The 21272-nt window shown below is 36.1% G+C and overlaps 1 protein-coding gene across 18 annotated transcripts in view; it reads right to left on the bottom strand.

The window, feature by feature from the left end:
• Nucleotides 1-21272, bottom strand: part of KDM4C (lysine demethylase 4C) — a 272053-nt gene that overhangs the window by 243714 nt on the left and 7067 nt on the right. For 15 of the 18 annotated variants that reach the window (XR_011323371.1, XR_011323374.1, XR_011323372.1 and 12 more), the window contains exons 2-4: nucleotides 13610-13774; nucleotides 5796-5971; nucleotides 2778-2892 (exon numbers count right to left, since the gene is read on the bottom strand). Coding sequence is in view for 11 of the 18 variants with exons in the window: in XM_069777114.1 (XP_069633215.1) it covers nucleotides 2778-2892; nucleotides 5796-5971; nucleotides 13610-13753 (435 nt within the window). In the remaining 7 variants the exon portion in view is untranslated. The remainder of the gene's footprint in view (nucleotides 1-2777; nucleotides 2893-5795; nucleotides 5972-13609; nucleotides 13775-21272) is intronic. The other 3 variants (XM_069777118.1, XM_069777117.1, XM_069777120.1) reach the window with 3 other exon arrangements.

The following is a 21272-nucleotide window of genomic DNA, read 5'->3' as shown; positions in this document are numbered from 1 at the left end:
AAAGAACACTTGTTCTCATAGGTTATTTCCTTATTCATAAAGATTTAATCTGTGTTCAAAACTGTCAAACAACCACAAATACATTATAAATACACAACAGATATTCTGCACTAATCCAAATATCACAAGGGTAAATTTTGAATCATTGATGCTAGTTGTCAAGTTTCAAAGCATGCATTTATAGCTTTGTTCCTGTTCTTTTTTTTGCTCTTCCATATAACACAGGCTTTATAACTCTTTATAACTTTGCCCCATCTTCCAAACCCCTCAGAATCTGCCATCCTCTGATCTAAGAAAAGCAAACAATACTACAAGACCTATGATCTCTCTGGCATAGTGCCAGCAAGGTGCTGGATTCCACAAATAACAATATTGTTTGTTTAAATAATCTAAATAGTAAAAATTAAGGCTCCATCATGCTTCAGATACAGATGTCTCAATGTAAAATTGAACAACACCATGTGGAAAAGAAAATGTAATTTGTAAACTTGAAAACTAAAAAACATGGACTTGCAGCATAGCAGTACTTCTCGCTAATTTTGATGGCCCAAGTACACATATACATCACACTTCCACTAAGTTGCAGGTGTTTTTCTATCTGGAATTCTGCCAAATATTTACCTTTCTGTTAAATGCAACATCTATAAACACACTGCTTTCTGTAAAATGCATTTTGTAAAAAGCATTTGGGTTTGTTTATCGCAAATGGGCTGTTATGACAAATTAATCCCACCATCCCCTTTGTGCTGTATGTTGCCCAAAATGTCAGCTACTTGTATTCATCTCCTTTCCCCAAATAATGACAATCCTCAAAAGCAAACTCAATGAAGACATAAGAACAACCTCTAATTCCAAACAGAATCAAAAAGGTCCCTTCTTAGCACTGTCTTCAAGCATAACATATGAAAAAGATTAGTTGTGCAAGTACACCATCTGCTGGCCAAAAATTAACTTCGGCAAAAATATTCTAGAGAAAACATTTTGATCAGTGGCATCCATAAATTTCTCACCAGCAGTTTGGTACCAGGCGTTTTTCCTTCTTTTCCTCTAAACCCCACTGGGCTGTACACTGTGACATGGCTGTCACATTCACTAACCAGTCTGTTGACACTCTTTCCTCAGTGTCTCACTAACATTTTCACTAAGATTTTTCCTTTGTTATTTATTTATTTTTAAATAATAGCCATTTAATCATAGCCACTGCCCGCAACTTTCAGTGCTTTCTTTGCACTAACTTCTGAGATAGGATTGCTGAATGCTGCTCTTCTCACTTCACCCTTTGCCTTGTTGACCTCCCTTCCTCAGCCTCCCAACCTAATGAGAGTGCAATTCCATGAGAAGGAAATCTCTGACCTTCTCTTTGACCAGTTAGCACTTCAAAATCAGATATTACTGCATCCTCTTTTCTCTGGAAATGCTGCTCATGCAACAGTAACCTTAAGATACCAAAGACCAAAGAAAACACAATCAAAACAAAGTCTACATTTGTAAAAAGCTACGCCAGAAGGCATTACCTGCCAACATTAAAGAAAACAAAAAAATATCAGCGAAACAAAAGAAAAAGGGAAAGCTTCTGTTTCTTGAAAGAAACACTGCTTTCCTGTGCCCCGTTTTGGTCTCCACAAAGCAACAGCCATCTAGAATGTCTCTTCACCAAAACACCCCAAATCAGAATCTTCAATTATTTTCTAAACAATTTTTATACAGCTGTTTGGACACAAAAAAAGAATTTGGACTTGCTGCTTTCTCTGAACAATAGACCATTGGACATTTATAGTTGTCTTTCAAAGATCACATAACCTAGTGCAAAAATGGAATTGCCTTAAGCCACCGTGGCTGACCGTATTTATCTTTGAACAGAGTCTTCAAGTAATTTGTCTTCTATGAAGAAATATGAAACATTAGCGGAGCCTCAGACCATCTGCCACAGAGAAATCCTACTTTTTTTTTTTTTTTTTTTTGAATGATTGGAGAAGGCAGTTACATAGAACATGAAATAACTCAAGAACTCCACACATGGTAGATTCTCTTAGAGAAAAGTTTGCCCTGTGTTTTTTAAATCCTCAAATCTTTTTTGAAATGCTAATATTTCTTCTGTTAGTCTCATTACTTAAATAATCCTTTCAAAATCTAGTTCCTATAGCTACTCACATAGCCTAATTGATATCAATGGATATTCTGTAAATCTTCAGATAATGAGATCTGTATTAAGAGTCCATTTTTATCCATGGAGATCTTGCCAAGTAACCAGCAAAATCCATTTACTTAGGAAGTTTCCATTTCATCTCTTTTAATTCAGAGGTACACAGGAAGTATAAGCACATTTCCAGAAAACTGCAGGCATTCCAAGCATGTATAAAGTACAGCTATCAATTTTCCTCAGTGAGAGAGAAATAAAGGGTTTAATCTTTTAACTTTAAAGTTATTTAAATATCACTAGATTTCCAAAGAGGTACACAGATAACATGCATACTGAAATGTTAATAAACAAATAAATAGGAAGGAATCTCAAAGTTCTGGAGAGTTCAAAGTGAAGAAAGGAAAGAGTCTTATGATGAGGGAAAGTAGCAATATCCTACTGTCTAAGGACAGGAACTGTCTGACTCTTGCAGATGTAGGGTTAATTTCAGCCTTGCTTGGGAGTCTTTAAAGTAAGTAACACAAAGTTTTCAACAGAAAGACAGATTCTCAGTCACAAAGCAAGAATGTATCCTCCAAATACAGTACCCTTTAAATGAGGGCTGGAAGAGATAAACTTCAAAAAAAGCTATGCATACTTCATCATAAATGCTCCCATTGATATCTGCTCCATAAATTGGTGCCACAAAAGTCAAGTTCTTCCAGTATTTACGCTCCAGATCTTCATAATCTATGTATCTTGGGGTGCAGTATCTGCAGAGGAAGAGGTAGGCAAAGGTTCAGCATAGTCTTTCAACAACCACCTTCACAATGGACTATGCCTCTGATCCTGCAAACTTAATTCTAAGAGATCACTTCATTTCAAATTCACTGAAATAGAGGAATTATTAGTTGTCCTGAATTCTTAGTTTCATGATTCACCACAGCATGTAATGTCCTACCTGACAGCTACAGTAACTGAAGTCATACACCTACCTATGTAACATTTTCTTCAGTCTTCAGCAGCTAAACAGCATATCTACTGACTATCCTCAGGCTGAGGCCCTCCCTTTTGTTTCTCTTCCAGAAAAAACACATAATGAAAAAGCCACTTAACTGACAAGTATTTGTTATTTTCCTGCCTCACTACCAGCTCTGCAAAGACAGAGGTAGGTCCTGCACAAGCCTGTCTCAGAACACCTCAAATGTACTAATTCTGCCAAGTAGCAGCCCTGTCAGGCAAAACCAGTGCTTTCCTCTCTTTCTCATTCCCCAGAAAAAACCTTTGAGAAAAGGTGTAATGTTTCAAACAGTTGATACCAAAAATTCTACCATGCAGTGAAAAAAAAAATTTAAGGGAATTACTCTTTTTACTCCGTTAGTACAGCACAGGGCACCACGCTTTTATATGCGTAAATATACTTAAGTATATACTGTTCGAAGGTTACTCAAACCTCATTTAAAATCTTGCGGGAACACACCACAAGCACGCTACCATAGAAAACACCCATCAATAGCTTTTGCCTCAGGATCCTTTGTTAGGCCTCTGTTCTCCCATATTTAGGTCTTCAGAAAAGAAAACTTGCTCCATTACTGCAACTCTGAGAAGTAAATTTTCATATTAGCACTGCCAACTTACTACACTTGAACTACTGGAAAGACAATCCAAACATACAAGAATCAAGTACACCAGGTACATTTACATCATGTGATAACACAGAACAGAGACAAGCAAGTTAGCAAAACACACCTTAACCAAAGCATTCTCAGCAATGGAGTTGCTTCAATTATTTCTCATGATATGGCTCCAGAAATCGGACTGTATTTCTGCTTGTCACTGAGTAATATGGATACATAAACTCAGTTACCATAACACAAGTATCTCGATTACAGGATGCAGGTATGCCCATACTTCCCAGAGGTCAAGGTGGAGAAGCACCTTGGTTCAATGGTGAACTGTGAATCCTCAAGCAAATAAAACATGCAATGCATTAGACTGAGGGCACAAATCCTTTTAAAGGCAACTATGTTTCAATTTAGACCTTCATGACCCTTCTCTCTTTCTTAAAGGAAACAAGTAACATCACCATACTAGGGAAAAGAGTTTTTAACAGAGAAGTTTTCTTCATTAAGGAACAAAATTATTTTTATGGGAGAATAGGGGCTCTCAGCTACTTAATAGTTTAAGAAATATAGACTGCATTGAGCGTCACAGGAGGTTATATCACACATTTTCTCAAGAGCAGTGATGAATATTTAGAAAGACCTACAGCTAGTAATACATAAGAAGTACTCCCAACTGTTCTTTACTTTACCGATGAAATGAACTTGTAAACTGATTTCAGTAAAAAACATGAAAACTGAAATAAGAAACACTTCCAAATTATCTTCCATGATAAAGAATATAATAAACTTAACATCATGATACATATTAAAATCTTCACACTATTTTTGCATTATCAAACTATTTTAAGAAATTAGTGTTTATCATTTTATCACATTTAATCAAAAGTAAACTATAAACATATATAAACAGGTATCATAGAAAATGACATCAGATCCCATACAGGCTTTGTATTTTATTCTCCCCTCTAACAGTTATTGAACAAATAATTTTAAGAACTACAAAATAGGTTCCCATTCCTGTTTACCAGAGGAAGAAAATTTTAAGTGTGATAAGCTCAATTTTTCACAAATAATATATGGGCAGAAATATACTGATCCTTTTTAATTGAAAAAAGATCAGTTTTGCATTTTTACAATGGCATGGATATTACGGAACATTTGCTGAGGAGCCCCTTTAAAAGCTTTTCATGTCCTAGTTTTTCCTGATCTTGATAACAGGACAAGATCTTCTCTTCTTACTTCTTAATTTCTTAAATTAACTTATGAGGGAAACTTTCCTTCAAACTACGGCAGTGTTATCTTCCTTCATTATATTCAAATACCTTTTGTCTCTAGGATCCTTTGACTCACCTTCCAGAAACTGTTTCCAGTCAGTTTTGAGGAAATGCTGAAGTAGAATTTATTCTTTTTATGTGGCCAAAAGGAATGGGGAAGAATTCCTTCTAATCACTGCCCTCTTCTTGGGATGTCCACCAATTTGAAACTTTTTAGTATAGCGCCTAGCCCTTCACAGACCTTTTTTCCCCCCTCTCTTAATATCCATCTTGCCATAACCAGAACATAGACATTCGCCAGGTACAGTTGAGTCCTCTTAGATTAATGCAAAAACTTCTAGGTGAGTTAAAAAGATGTTGGATTTTTTTCCAAATTACATGGTGACAGGCCATTCCAGTATCTAGGCCAAAATAAGTTACACATTAAACATTAATAGCTGTACTCAAAATAAAACTCAGATGTAAGTCTGTATCTTCTTCATTATTTTGAACATAAGCGTTCTTTAGAAGAAGAAAAACAAAAAATGAAGGTAGACAGAAAGCATCATGTCTCAGATTTGTCAGATGCTTTCTTGCTGCCTTGGTATCAGATGATTTCAACAACTGGAACACAAGCAATGTTCATATTGTGGTACCCTTCCACAACTTAGGAGACAGGAAAACCTCTACTGAGTAAGTGAAAAAAAAACACCAGCTGCCTAATACAAGTCAAAGAAACCACAATATGGGAACAAATAAATATTTGTCATTCTAAGCAAGACCCCCTCATATACATACTGGTCACTGTTGGCCAGCTGCTTGAACTCCTTCACCGTCATTGGCTTTTTCTGAATGTTGTACTGCATGAAGAGCCCCGACTGGCCAGTGACAATCTGCTGAATTGGAGCAGGAATCACCAAATCTTCAATATCATTATAATGTCTTCTTGGCTTCCACTCCTTCGGTGGGATAACCTTTAAATTCAGAAATAAAAAACAGGATATCAACAGTTGCAATACCAATTCAAAACATTCAGGAAAAATCAAAAGAACCAGTCAAATACGCCCAGATGATCACATGAACAATTCCTTACCAGCTGTTTCACAATAACTGACCATGTAAGTGCTCCTAGATAATGCAGAAACCATTAAAAATGGGCATAGCATTACCTCAATTCACAAGCAGCAAATGTCTACAGCAATTCAATCATGTGAAACTGTGCAAACGTACACATGTATGATAACAGAACAGAGAAATATTTTATCATCAGAAAACCTTAAAAATCACAAACACTTCGAACTCCATGATATAAAATTGTTATCCTCAATTTAAAAAAACAAAAAAAACAAAAAAACAGATTCGTACACAAGATTGACAGTCCCCTGACAAATGTTATTTGGTGAAAACAGTATAAATAACTTTATTTCTTACTGAAAAATGAAAAAAATAGAGCTATTTCAGAGAGCTTTAGATTTTAGAGTCTGTTTAACTTACTCCCCATCAAACTGCAGGGTACAACTCTATTATAGTCAGAGTTTGCACTAATTTAGAAATACTAGATTTTGTATTAGCATGATTTGAACCTCATAATTAAAGATTAAAGCTATGTGCAGATTAACCAGTTGTAAAGTTAACACTTTTATTTCAAATACCACAGAATTGCCCAAAGTCTACAAAAACTCCTCAGCAGATTCGAAAGTGTTGGTAACAAAGTCATTAGGAACTTCAGAGAGGCCTGTAGTTATACCAGTGTTCTTTAACGGGCTGCATAATTTTGAACATTCCTTGCATGTGTTATTTTACCTGAAAACAGAAAACTCTCTAGATTTGAAATTGCAACAGTTTTAAAACACAGCAACAGACATTTTTAATTTTGGGGTTTTTTTAGTTTTGAACTTTTACTTGCCCAAAAGCTCAGTGATTATGTCCTTTGACCCACTCACTATATTCATTCTTTTCCGTGGTGTTCAGATCAAATTTTCACAAGCATTGGCTTGGAAACTTTTAAAGTAACATACAGCAAAGTAGGATGACTTTTGTAAACATTCGTCTGCCATGCACAAATTACATTACTTGAATAATTAATTCACACCTTAAGAGGTAGCCTTCACACTAGGCTAGCTAGGCTGTTCCTCTAACAAGCATTTCAGGATTCCACACAATATTGTCCATTAGATATTTTGCTATTACATCACTCCAAGAAAGTAAAAAATTCTAAAAAATATTACAGATAGACCCTGAGATTATTTGCTACCTTTGGAAAACAATAACAAATGGGGTAAATTGTAATGCTAACGTACTCAAATAGTCCATCCCTCAAAGATATCTGATCATGATCATTAATGCTAGCAAGCACACACCAAAACAGAAGCATCAAGATGAAGAAAATTTATCAGATAGTAACACACTTCCATACCTAATGCTTCTATTTCAAACATAGGCATTTTTATCCAGTTTTTTTACACAGATGCAACTCCCTCATTTCATTTTTTCTTCCCGGCTTCCATGGGACTTCAGCTGCACAGAGACTACTTAGCAACTTTCACTGTTGTTTGCTTTTAGAGTAAAAAAATAATCTAACCATCTTGTGATTCCTACTTATTTCTTTCACACAAATCTTAAATTATATGCACATCAACAAAATACAAAATGTTGGTTTGGAAGCACAGAAGTCATGCATTCAGAATATATGCATAGAAATCAAATATGTGCACAGAGATTTCCATTTTCATGATTATTAAGTATGCACTTGTAGGTTTGCCTCAAATATATGAATACTGAAAAGCAAAATTTGCATTATCTTATTTAGTTCAAGGTCAGTGTGTTTTAAGCAATAAAAATATTTTTGTGACTACAGGTTCAAAATATCTCCTTCCAGCTAACTGGAGCATGTTTATTATCATTGTAATTAGAGTACTGGTTAGAGAAGGGAATTCTGTGGGGACTGATGTGCTACGCATCATTTTCAAAGAAAATAAAAATAGAGTCCCTGGTCCAAAGAATCGACATTTTCTAACAAAGGTCAGGGCAAGGACTAGAGATGTTAAAATATAACATTCAAAGCAACACAGAGCTAGTCAGTATCAGAGTTAGAAATAACAGCTAGGTCTCTGAGTTTTTACCACTGACCTGTCCCACTGAAGCCTCCTTACATTCCCTTTAGTAAAAATAACCTCTACAGAGTCAGGCAAGTTAGGCTTACTCCATGGAAGCAACCTAGATCGAATTAATCAGCCAAGCTGTTTAATGTTCTAATATAAAAATGGAAAAACCTAAGGCAAGGCTTTCTCATTTATATATCTATATATATATATGTCTCAAACATCCTAAGCATATTAACATTGTGTAGTGTTACTTAGCATGACATATATATTCAGTTTTAGATAGATATATTTGTTATACCACTCAGTCTCCTCCATGAAGGCTGCACTTTAGTACAACTGAGGTTATTTCAGAGTGCTATCAATGCATAAATTTTTGTTAAATCCTCTTTCGTATACTGGTAATCTCCTGTTCTGCATTTGATTCTGAATGGCACTGGCTACTATTTTCATGTAGCTACTTCTGCCCCAACTCTTCTGAAAATTGTTTTTCTTGTACTTGCCAACATCTATTTTCAGTACCATGTTCCATAATTACTTTTCTACTTGCCAAGGTGATTGCAAATTAATTTAACTATTTAGCTCTGTATAAATGCAGTTTGAATCTCCAAAACACTTTTTATTCAAGTAAACAGCAACTAATCCATGAGGGTGCCTTGTTTTTCATTTGTTCTACTGCATTCACCCTTCTTTTCCTTTTTAAGTATAGGATCCTCTGTAAGACTAAAATATGTTATCTATGCCTAAAGTTCATTTCAGACATTCAAAAGCCCAATGGAATTTTTTAGCCAATTTGGTCCAGGGATGCCACAGTGTATTATCTGCTCTGGAAATGGTTTAATGTTGTTTGTCTAGTACCTTAATCATTTGTTTCAGGCATATTATTAGGAACTTTTTTTATTAATATTTTATTCCCCGCACTCCCCCTCTTCCCACAATATATGCAAGCCTTATAGTCAGTTTATCCCCATTTACATACACATATTCTTCCACAAAAGTAAGAGGTCTTCTCCCCTTACTCACATTTAACCTGAAGTGCTGGGTACACCTACTCTGCTTATGACCTCTGTTTAGAGGTTAAATTACTGTTTCTGCATATGCATACAGCTCCTCTGGTAGTCTTTATACTCTTTGCATTCATACTTGAGTCTGTACATCCTAGACGTAATACAAATTAGGTCCTCTGTAAGTTCATTTTATATTACTATCAAAACAGGAAAAAATATTTTATTCTTCTTATTTTAAATCCAGTTTCCAAAACTCAGAAAATGACCCTTTAACTTCTGCAGTATGAATTATTGGTTTGATAAGATTTGTTTTAAAAAATACTTACTTGGTTTAATTTTTATATAAAAATGTAATTTTTTTGAGATATATCAAAAAATAGTAAAAATCAGAATATAAAAAGTCTCAAGACATCAGAGTAATATGAGCCAACTAACCGACAGGCTGAAAACAGCTAGAAATGCTTTAACTGCTATTCTAGTATTAAGCAGAAGGGGAAAGCAGACCTACATGGTATGGTTAGAAGGGCCCTTCCTCAGTCACAGTACAACTGAAACACGGCTAATGTAATTAATAATTTTTAAAAGGTTTTGGTATGCTTTCTTATATCATAGACATTATTCCAGGTGTTCTGTAAACCCAGATCAGCAGATATCCCACATGCATATAAACACAGATATATAAAAATATTTTTCTGTGGTCCCGTGACTATCACATTTTAACAATCTGTACACGGAGAAGAGCTTCCCAAATGGTTTTGAAATGTGATACATGGAATGGAAATTAAATCTTAGGTGTATGGCCAAAAAATGGAAACACTCACATTTTCAATCATTTAAGCACAGGGATATTAACTTCAAACAAGCCAAAATACACCATGCAAAATATCACCAATCCCTGACCACATTGCCAAATTCTGCCCTTATCAGATATGTTTAATTTTAGTGACTTCAACAGAAAGAGTATGAAACTCCAAGTGCTACGAGAGTAGTGACAACCTCTGTAAATCAAATCTTGGAGTTATTTTTAAGACTCCACTAATTTCCAGTTTCTCTTAATTGCGTGTGTACAATTTGAGAGAACAGTAATTTGTAGCCAAATTTTTCCATACCTACTACCTGATAATGAGATCTAATAACCATCTCATTGAGACATTATGTTAATGAGAGAGCAAGAGAAAATATCATTTCCTTTTTAGGAAAAGAAAAAAAGTATAGTCCAGATAAAACTACAAAATAAATAGCTATAGTTTGATAATGGCAACAACACTGAAAGATTCATCCTTAAGGAAGCAGCTCATGAGCTCATCAGGAAAGAAAGTAGTTTTAATTTGTATTTAATGACATTAAAAAAAAAGTTGCTTGAAAATTTAAAAATTAATTCACGTTAAACAGTGTTAACTAGGGATATGCATCTAAAATTTACTACCGACTTCTCATACTAATCCTGAAAGCTGTCATATCTCTGAAGTACTTTGTCACTTAAATTACTAGAATGGACCCCCCATTAATTTTCAACACAGTTATGGGATTCTAAGCTACATCTTAACCTCTGTTCTTCTGTTGCCATGATTACCATTTTACAGATTGATTTTTGACTAGATTAGTGATACAGTAAACTAAATACAGTACACGCCTGCATCCATTGCACAGTCAACATCTGCATTATACTCTTTAAAATACTGAAACACCTGGTAGATATTAGATATTACTGTTGCATCTACTATTTTAAAAAAAAGTCAGTTTCACATATTCATGTGCCTAACCTAAAAAGATAACTACTACTTTGGCCCATTACAATATTCCTTTTAGGTGTTTCAAATTCAAAACAAAGTTTACAGGAAACAAAGTTTACACATTAAGTGCTCTTTTTAAAATGACAGCATTAGTCTATTTTATTGATACTATGTCATCTTAGCCTTTCAGTAACAAGTGAATATTCAGATCATATGCATTTCATATATGCAAGAATTAATCTCATGCTTGGTTACACCAGAAAATTATGTCTATCCAGAATCTTCGGGGGGGGGGGGGGGGGGGGGGCAACACTAAGAGTAAGGATATGAAGATGACAGCAATATTACAGAAATTTTAAATTTTACAATAAAGGCAAAATTGTTTCACATTCTTTCCTTTCAGTCTTTCCTAATGTTACTATGTCCTTTGCTCTCCTCAGGACATCCTCAATGGCTCTGCCCTTTTCTCCTACACCAGTTACACATGGAGGTTTATTTAATTGCTGGATGGCAGGAAAGGAAGCAGAACCAGAACCAAGATAAGGAACCAAAACACAACTATGACTGAAGCCATATTTATGTCTCATAAAAATCTGAAGAATATTTCCAATAAGACTTCATTACCTCTTCACACTGCCTGCTGGCTGAAATTTTGCAACCAAGAATGCCACGACATGGAAAACTCTCCCTTTCCAGATATCCTAAAGTTCACATACACAAATGACTAGTACACTGGGATCAAACCATGACATATTTTAGTCCCACAGTTAATCTTAAGTATACCAGCAGCCTCAGAGGAGCACCTAGCACCATGGATCAGGAAGCTGCTGACCAGCATTCCCAGCTGCTTCAATCCCTGACAGAAAAGAAAAGCAGCAGCGCAAAAAAAAAACTGATGGAGAGTAACTGAAGCATTTATTTATTATGAATATCTCAGAAATAAAACAGAAGTTTGCAGAGGCTTTTTAAGGATTATAGTTCATTTTTTGATGGTACACGTCCAGAGAACTGTCAAAGAGGTAAACAGATACACAGTTTTTAAAGGAAAATGAAATGTAAGATACTTTTCCTTTTTTTTTTTTTTTTTTCCCCAAATTAAGAAGCTTCTGGTTTTGAATACCATTGAATGAAAAGATTAATTGCAGTCTAGGACAGACATAGCCATGATAAAGAGCATATCACAAATATTCTTCTTTTTAAACAAAACTAGTTCTTTTTTTTTTTTTCCCAAACATATTACACACTAATCCTGGCTCATATAACAGCTTCCTCATATAGCCAGAGAAAGCAAGGACTACAATTTATGCATACCTGTCTTTGTTTTATACACAACATACCAAAGAAAGCAAGCATATGATATGTGAATAAACAAACTGAAATAGAAGAAAATTAGTCTCATCTCAGTGGCTGGTCATAAGGCACTTTCTATTTCTTTGGCTAGATCCCCGTGAAAAAGGATTAGAAACTACCAACAGTTGAAATAAAGCTATTTATATAAGCAATATGAAAATGAGAGGGTTTTTTAATGTTGAGTCCATGTACAGAATCCACAGAATGATACATAGCTACAATCTCCTGCTCATATACATGTTAATGGTGTAAATCTGTTAAGCAACAGATGTCACTATGATGAATTTGCTGTTATGTTTACTGTTCAAGATGAGAGGACTGCAATAGTTCATCCCCACACAAAAAAATAGGTTCCATAATATACCCATAATATAGTTGAGTAAGTGAAAAATTCAGCTCAGGCTTTCCTCTGTTGTCTATTTATCCCATTTCTACTCCTGTTTGCAGAGAAGAGTTTGAAAATATGACCTACATGTACTCCGCCCTCATAAATCAGAAAGCAAATAAACTATAAGGTTTTCAAAGTGTGTTCAGTTTGGGGAGTTCAAAGGGATTCAATTTTGCTTTGTTTTACAGGAAGCAGGGAGTGGGCCAGGGGAAAGCAAGGATTGCAGGTTTTGTTTCTCAATTTTTAAATGTCTTGACTTTGCAACATTAGCTTAAAAACCCAGTGATGAAGACAGCTATTCCCACTGACTACTTGCAATAACTAAGCTAGGCTTTCTAGACCTGCACTATGTCCTGATGGTTTGAAAAGTGGCAAAACAAATACTGCATAAATACTTATATGATGTAGCACTAAATTACATCAAACTTAATATCTGACAATCAATCTGATTAGGGGACAAACACCTGCTGTAAAACCCTGGATATACCATTGTTCGAAGGGCAATTCAATGGTAATTAATGTACCTCCAATACTCATTAATAAAAGATAACATGATTACCATTAAAAAGAAAACAATTTTCATTCAAACACTGCATCACTATCTTCATGCATACATCCATTGACTGTAGTGGGATTATTTGCTCCAGTAAAGTTATACACAACCCTAGAAGACCGAGTTCAACATCTGATAAATCAGGACTTTCCAATTTATACTATGAACTCCCTAATTTGTTCTGATTTGCCAAAAACTAGCTTAAATCTGCCTTAAGATGAGATCTTCTTTCACTATCATAAACATGGAAACAATTGACAGTTAGAGAGAAAACAGTATACATCATCTTCATTAGTTTGCATGAAACATCAGAGATACCAAAAAGCTCTTTCTTAAAACAGTAACAGAGCAGTATCCACTCATTGAAAATCATTGGGAAAAAATGTTAAATACCAAAAAAGTCAGTTTTGCAATCAGCAAAATACAGATACTGGGAAAACATATTAGGAACAATTTTCCTTCTACATTGTAGATGTTTACCTTTGCAACTCCAGCCCTATGAGCACCTTGTGATTCCATGTATGCTAAGTATTTGTTGAAATCCCTGAATTCATCCATCGAAGGCCTAAAAGTCATGATTTTGCAGCTTGGGTTTGAAGGACTATCTGAGATGACAGCAGCCATTGTGGTTCACTTTCAATCCAGCTTTAAAAAAAAAAAAAGAAAAAGAAAAAAAATAACATACACTGAAGAGAATAATCTGTAAAATAAATTCTGAGATTCATGTTGAATTCTTGCTGGCTGGGCATGAGAACCGGAAAAATCCCCTACTTAGTATAAACACTGCTTAGCAGCAGCTGAAGACATCAGTGTGTTATCAACATTCTTCTCATACTAAATCCAAAAGGTAACACTATACCAGCTACTAGAAAGAAAATTAACTCTATCCCAGATGAAACCAGGACAGACATATATGTTTGAAACAGGAAAAGAGCTTCTGAAATCCTCTACCCATGCTAGTATAAAAGGCACAAAACACATGTTTACTTTTTCTCCCTCCTCCTTTAAAAATACTCAGCCTTCACCCAGCACGAACACTACCATGAGTGACATTTATACTGTCCAGTTCATGCCTCTGGTTTTATGGCACCTTTCCTCAAGTTAGCCTTTAACATCATAATAGCATGTTCCTGTGTTGACCCGTCTGCAAGTTACTGCATTTCTCTGTCTAGGGATTTACATTACACAGGCACAATCCAGAGTAACAAAGCTACAAATTTGATAAAATATCACTGTTCCCAGTTAGTATACAGAGAAAACTGATTACTCACTTCCCACTCACACTGCAAACAGAAAGAAAGAGCACCTGGATTTCCTAACTCTCACGTCAGCAGTTTAACAGCAGAACTATATTAACCCTTATTCTCTGAAACCTCTTCAACAGAAACAAAGCATGCAAGTGATACAAAGGAAGACAATAAGTTTCCTCTTATTTCCATTTCTACACTGAGGATGATTAAAAGTTATATTTCTGTTTCATACTAAGACACAGTACTCATGAAAGGACTGATCATTTTAACTTCAGCAGGTGTTACAATTTCCAACTATACATCACCATGTGCCATCTATTGTTCACAAAATTCTTCCTTAACCTTACAAAAAAAGCTCATCCCAGAATACAAATAACTCAACTGTGACTAGCTTTTTAGTGATTTTGCTTTCCTGAGCATCTAGTTTAACTCATTCCTCATTTTCTCCATCTGCAAAATGCCTGCAATAATGTTTTCTTTGCCACACAGCATAAGTTTTTTTGTATGTCACTGTATTAGCCACTAATTTCATTAGCTTCATGACCCTTCTAGCTTGATATGAATCACTGCACAAGCAAGCTGTATGTGCAAGATGCCTTTAAGTCCTCCCATGCTTTACTCTCCTACTGGTATTCCAACATTTAGCCTGCTTTTTGTGTCATTATTTTTTCTCTCACTTTGCCTGCCCATTTCACTCAGCACACCACTCTCCATTCTTAGCACTTAAGATTTCTTTTTCCACACTCCCACCTTCAGTAAAATCCTATTCCCCTCCCTACACTACTGTCCAACCCTATTTGAATTGAAATTAATGATACTTCTGTAACTCTTGCATTCCCAAAAATCAGTACCATTTTAATTTGGGGGTATTTTAGCATTTAAACTATCAAGTCCATATAGGCAAACACACCTCAACATGTGAAAGTGGGATAACTTCCTTCAGCAGTAAACAGCTGGCTTGTATAGAAGACACCCTTCATTTATTCCCATCCATTAGAAGTTGCACATATAACCTTGCTACTGTGACCCATCACAGGAAAATGAAACTTGGATTTATGACCACAAGTGAAGCTATGCTTTCCTTCATTGCAAAGTGCAATAGACAGTGCTTACGATTTATAATGGTTCACTGACAGTAAAGTGACACTGGAAATATAATCAAACAGGATATTTGATTCCTCTGCACAAAATCAGATTTTAGGCCTTCACCTAAAAATATATTAAATAAGTATACACATCAGTGAAATACACATATACACATACATACACACACACCCCACCTCTAAAAAACAAACCCTCTGCTCTTTCTTCATTGGGAAAAAGTGTAATAGTCCTTCATTACTCATCATTCTACACCTTTCAATCCATTCCATTGACTGCATACAAGATATCCAGCAGTCAGTAGTTACTTCATCATAGCATACAGATTAACATCCTTCCCTCAACTCTTCTAGTATTCTCCAACATTGTCAGTGCAGTTTTGGGGGGCTTTGCAGGGGAGGAGGAGCAGAGAGAGAGAGAGAGAGAGGAGTTAATTCATTCTTTGATTGGTTTGGGGAGGGTGTTAAAAGTAGTTTACTTCAGCATCCACTTACAAATTTGTCTTTTACATCACTAATATTCTTTCCCTTAGCGGATAGAGAGAAACTTTTCAGAAGCATGTTTCATCCACTTACCTGCCTAGTACCAAGCCCAGTGTTCCCAAACCAAACCAAGCATTCCTAAAGGACTAGCTTTAATGAGGAGTGGGAGAGGAGGGCATACTGCAACAGCCAATAGTTGGAATTACGTTTAGTTAACCGATAACTCAGTTCCTCACCACTTCAAGGTCTCTCAGACACATACTTTTATCTAAGCCAAATCAGAGCAACTATTTCTGCTTACAACAATGCGGTGTTTGTAGACAATACAAAACTGGGAGGATTGGCTGATACACCAGAGGGTTGTGCTGTCATCCAGAGGGACCTTGACAGGCTGGAGAAATGGGCTGACAGGAACCTCATGAAGCTCAACAAGGAGAAGTGCAAAGTCCTGCACCTGGTGAGGAACCACCCAGGGCGTATGGGGTACATGAAGGGGGCTGGCAGGCTGGAAAGCAGCTTTGCAGAAAAGGCTTTTGGGGGTCCTGGAGGACACCAAGTTGAACATAAGCCAGCAATGTGCCCGTGCAGCAAAGGTGGCTAACAGCATCCCAGGCTGCATTAGGAGGACTGTTGCCAGCAGGTCAAGGGAGGTGATCCTTCCCTTTTAGTCAGCACTGGTGAGGCCACACCTGGAGTGCTGTGCCCACTTCTGGGCTCCCCAGTACAAGAGAGATACAGAGGTACTAGAAGAGAGTCCCTTCCAACCTCCACAGTTCTCTGATTCTGAGCTATTCCTACCTGCTGCTGTAAGTTAAACACTGCAGCTGCACAGGTAAACACGCAAAGCCAAAGTTACAGCTATGAATTAATATTAATTCTGCCAACTCATACATGTGCACAGTGCCAGACATCACCTTCCACTACGTCACAGATGATGCCCATTTCCAAAAGCAGTTATATAAATTGCTTTACCAATTAGCTTAATCAGTTTCTATGTAAATGTATTAAATTAAATCATTCATATAGAAAGCCAGTTTCAAAAGGAAATCTAGTATCAACCTTTTTATCCTAGTTTTGTCTGTGGCCACAAAACATACACAAGCACAGTGCCTACATGTGTTCCTAGAAACCTGAGGCTCTGTCTTCCGTAAGTTTTGTAATTAAATTTGTCTAAGATAAAGGGTTATAAATCTGAAAGATAACTGATTTCCTACATTCCTCATGAAAAGGGGTAAGGAGACAAAAAAAAGCCACATCCAAGTGGTTCAGCTACAAGAAAAGCTGCAAGATGATTTTGGCTAGTGTCTGATTTCAATCACCAGGCACAACAAACTAATTATTGCATAAATTAGTATGATAAAAATTCCTCTCTGCCAAGACATTTCACCAAAACATCAGTTTTAATACCTGAGCTACTTTAAAAACAGCAATGCACCAAACAAACTGAATATACCCTACCACTTAGCCACGATGAAGAAATTAGTTAATTTAAAGATTGTTAATCTAGCTAATAAACGGTGATTAAGTCATGCTAACTTCCACAATCAGACATGCCAGCATGCTTCCCTGGCTGCTAGATTGCTAAAATCCTGTTTGCAAAACATACCAAAGTAAAGATACTAACTAGATTATTTTTTTGACATCTCTGGACATCTCTGGAACTGAGACAAGGCTCAAGCATATAACTGAATTGTACTATGATGAACTTGAATCTGTACTGCAAGCAAAATTAGTAATTTTCAGCTAATCATGAAGACATCTGCATAGCATTGGAAAGGCAGAATTTTTGCACAGCTTTATCGGAGTGTGAAAAATACAAATCCTCTTTCACAGGATCTTTTTTCTACCTGCTTCCATGAATCTTAGGGTCCAGGTCCCTGTCCAATGACCACACAGACCAGCCAGTTATGTTATTTTTGGTGGAAATAAACTCTCTGATCCACGCTTGTGATACCCTTCTTCCTCAGTAAAGGACATCTTCTCATTAACTTACTGGGTAAAACAGCTCTTTGATAAGCACAATCTTTGTAAGAACACTCCTTGAGCAGATTCTACTATACAATCTCAGTAGTTTAGGAAGCAGAAAGATGATAGAGGCTATGCAGTACTTACTGTGCTAGAAGTCCATATACTTCTTATCAGACAATGCTATTCATTTTATGATTTCCTAGTAATTTAACACCTTTACAGCTATGACCTATGAGTTGAGACTTCTTAAATTCATTTCATAATTGTATTATTGCAGCATTGTTCATTACACTTGTCAGTCTAAAACAGTAAGCACCAGTACTGAGTGACATGGTTTAAATTTACCACAAAAAGCAAAGCTATGCTGTAAATCAGTTGGAAAATGCTGGCCTTCAAATTCAATTCTATTAACTTCTAACACACCATGTAATTCTCTCAAGGACTTTGTGGAATTCAAGAGTCCTGCATACTTTCTCCCACCAATTCCTACTTTTGCCCTTTCTTTCACATGCAAAAATTCAGTTACACCCTACCAAATCATAAAACAGGGCAGCATAAAATATAGTCAAGTGTAAGAGTTAAAAGGCCTTCAGAGGTTCTTTTGCAGACAAGAACATAGCTACTAAGATGCCATTCTAAAGTAAAATCCACACTGAAATCATGCTATCACTGTCTTAACTGTTCCACTTAGGGGTATACATAACTACCTGTTTTGTGATGTTAAAGAGCAGTGCAAGCTGAGAAATAAAAAGTTCTAGAGTTTTTATTTACTACTACACAATGAGTATGTGCAAGACATTAGCAAATACAAAGTCATAGAAACAAGGGCACTATGTCCATTTAGGCTGCACATTATAAAATAGAAAGACAAGCAGTATGTAGAGAGAGATTTTTAACAGTTATTTTAAATGTCTAATATCAACATTGTAATCAGCCATTTTCTGCCCCCCTTGCAAGACAGTACTGCACGTTGACAAGTTTGCCCATGACTATCTAGAAAAGCAGTTGATAACGTGAATAAATGAGAAGACATACTCCACTCAAATTAGCATGCATTAGTACTTTGCATAACGCTGAAAGAAAGAAGCTTTTTAGCTAATCCTCGGAAAGCTTTAGTCAAGCAAGCTCAAGCTATGAGCCTGATCCAAGAAACTGCAAGGCCTGCCCATAGAACTTGAATTTCTTGGTGACCAAGTAGTTTGCCTATGTCTTGAAACATGTCTGATTAAACAGCGCAAAATCTAGATAAAATGCAAGCATGTAACTTGTCCACAGTTGCCAGCTAAAGAGCCAACAGCTGTGTAAAAGAATCTGGTCCTCCTTTTAAAAAGTTTATAGCCAGTGTCAGGCCCTGCCAAAAGACCTTCAAATCATCAGCCAAGAGCATAGTAATGCTACCTTTGTCTTAATACTACAGAACTGTAAACATGAAGTCAGCAAAGTTTAATCATCCACATCTATATCAGTATGTGGCCTGAGAAACCTAACGAACCTAATTCAAAATGTCACAGTACAACACTAGAAAAGCTCATATACTCACAGCAAGATGAAATCTCATTAATGCTACCAGTATTTATATAATCCAAGATGCAAATGCATTTAACCAGTTAGGATGACAGGGGGAAGTGCTTTTTAAACAAATTCTGTAATATTTAAATTACACAGCTTGTACAAGCATAACAAACTTGATATTTTGATAGGTACACTAACTACCAGAACAAAAAGGTGATAAAAGACTACAACAAACTTCTCAGAAGCTGCCAAAGCAAAAGAAAAAAACAGGTAAGAGAGGAAGAAAGAAAAGAATAACTTCCTGCATGCTTTGACATTAGTAACTAAGGCCAGATATGGAAAGAGTTAATTACCTACATCTACAGAACAGCAGTGTACCATACTACAATGCTTGATCACACACTTTATTCTGCATGATTGTTTAGTAAGTGCAGAATCTACAGGATTGTTTCTTCCATATCCTAAGAAAAGGAAAGGACCTCTATACCTCACCACAGCTAACTGAATCTTAACTATCCTAATTAGTACCAGGCAGCTACAATTTCCAGCCTGCCCTGTCAAAACACTGGACTGCTTTTTGTAATGCCTATACCTTACCATATTGTTAAAGCTGTCAGGATACTAAATATAATTTATTGGCAGAAAATTATCTGTTAAACACCATTCTTCCATGCAGAATCCTCCATACCCTCACAAGAACACAGAATATATTATCCCCAGAACTGGAAAACATCTTCCAACTTTCATATATTTGACAGCTAATAGAGAAATCCAAACTAGCAATTATGTTTAATCAAATTACAAGCAAGGCACTGATTCACACAACTAGAAAATACTCGTATGAAACAGGATGAAACACACCAGAAAAACAGCATATGTTAATTTGCAGTTGGTCAAAATGCACAAAGAACCGCAGTCTTCACTATATGAAACCAACTTTCAGTTATTACAGTACTCTCTCGCCACCTTAATAGTAAGCTGTCGCATCTCCTCTGAAGGCTATCCACTTCTCACTTGTAGTGTAAAATAACTAACCAGTACTTCAAGTTCCACCCCTCAGCAGCAGAAACCAAAACTTAAGCTACCCAAGACTTGACACAATTGTTCTTCCAAACATGCAAACATGTGGGAGGCAGCTCTTCACTGCCAAAGGGTGCCCACTTTGGCCCCTGTACTGAAAGCACTGCCAGACAACAAAGGACAAAAAAAACCACAGCCTGCTGCATCTGCTCTGCTATACACAAAAAGGTTAGCTAACACGGAAAAGCACTAAATAACTATAGGTCATTTGTGTCATACCTGCATCATAAAATAAGTGCATTCATATTTCGGAAGATCAGATTATTTTATTATTTCTGTGTGTTCAATATATAAAATATCAATGTCCACAAACTTTACTCAACAACCCAAATTAAACAAATTACACAAAGCAAGCTCCAGTAAATGAGAAAAAGAAGGAAGACAGGAAGAATAAAGAACAAATTTTTGAAGGTCATCACTTCTCACAGATAAAACACACATTTTTCCCTTTTTCTTTTCTCGCAAGTTTTCACCCACACTAACTATGGGACAACAAACATTTGAGGAAGGATTAATGCATCCTGAGAAATTTTTTTTTCAAATAACTAACAACAAGAAGATAAACTTGTCCAGAGAAAGGCATGCACAAAACACCGCAGCATTTTGTTGAGGCTTATCTGAAAGAAAACACGAAACAATCTGTTTGAAAACACTTGTCAGATACAAGAGGTTTCAATTGAAAACAAGACAGAGCACTCACATTCTAAAGTACTACCCAACATTTTTTAGGAATCATTCAATAAAAACACT

Source organism: Haliaeetus albicilla, chromosome Z (assembly GCF_947461875.1).
Source record: "Haliaeetus albicilla chromosome Z, bHalAlb1.1, whole genome shotgun sequence".
In the NCBI taxonomy this organism is placed as follows: Eukaryota; Metazoa; Chordata; class Aves; order Accipitriformes; family Accipitridae; genus Haliaeetus; species Haliaeetus albicilla.
This window is presented reverse-complemented; position numbering and strand designations above follow the sequence as displayed.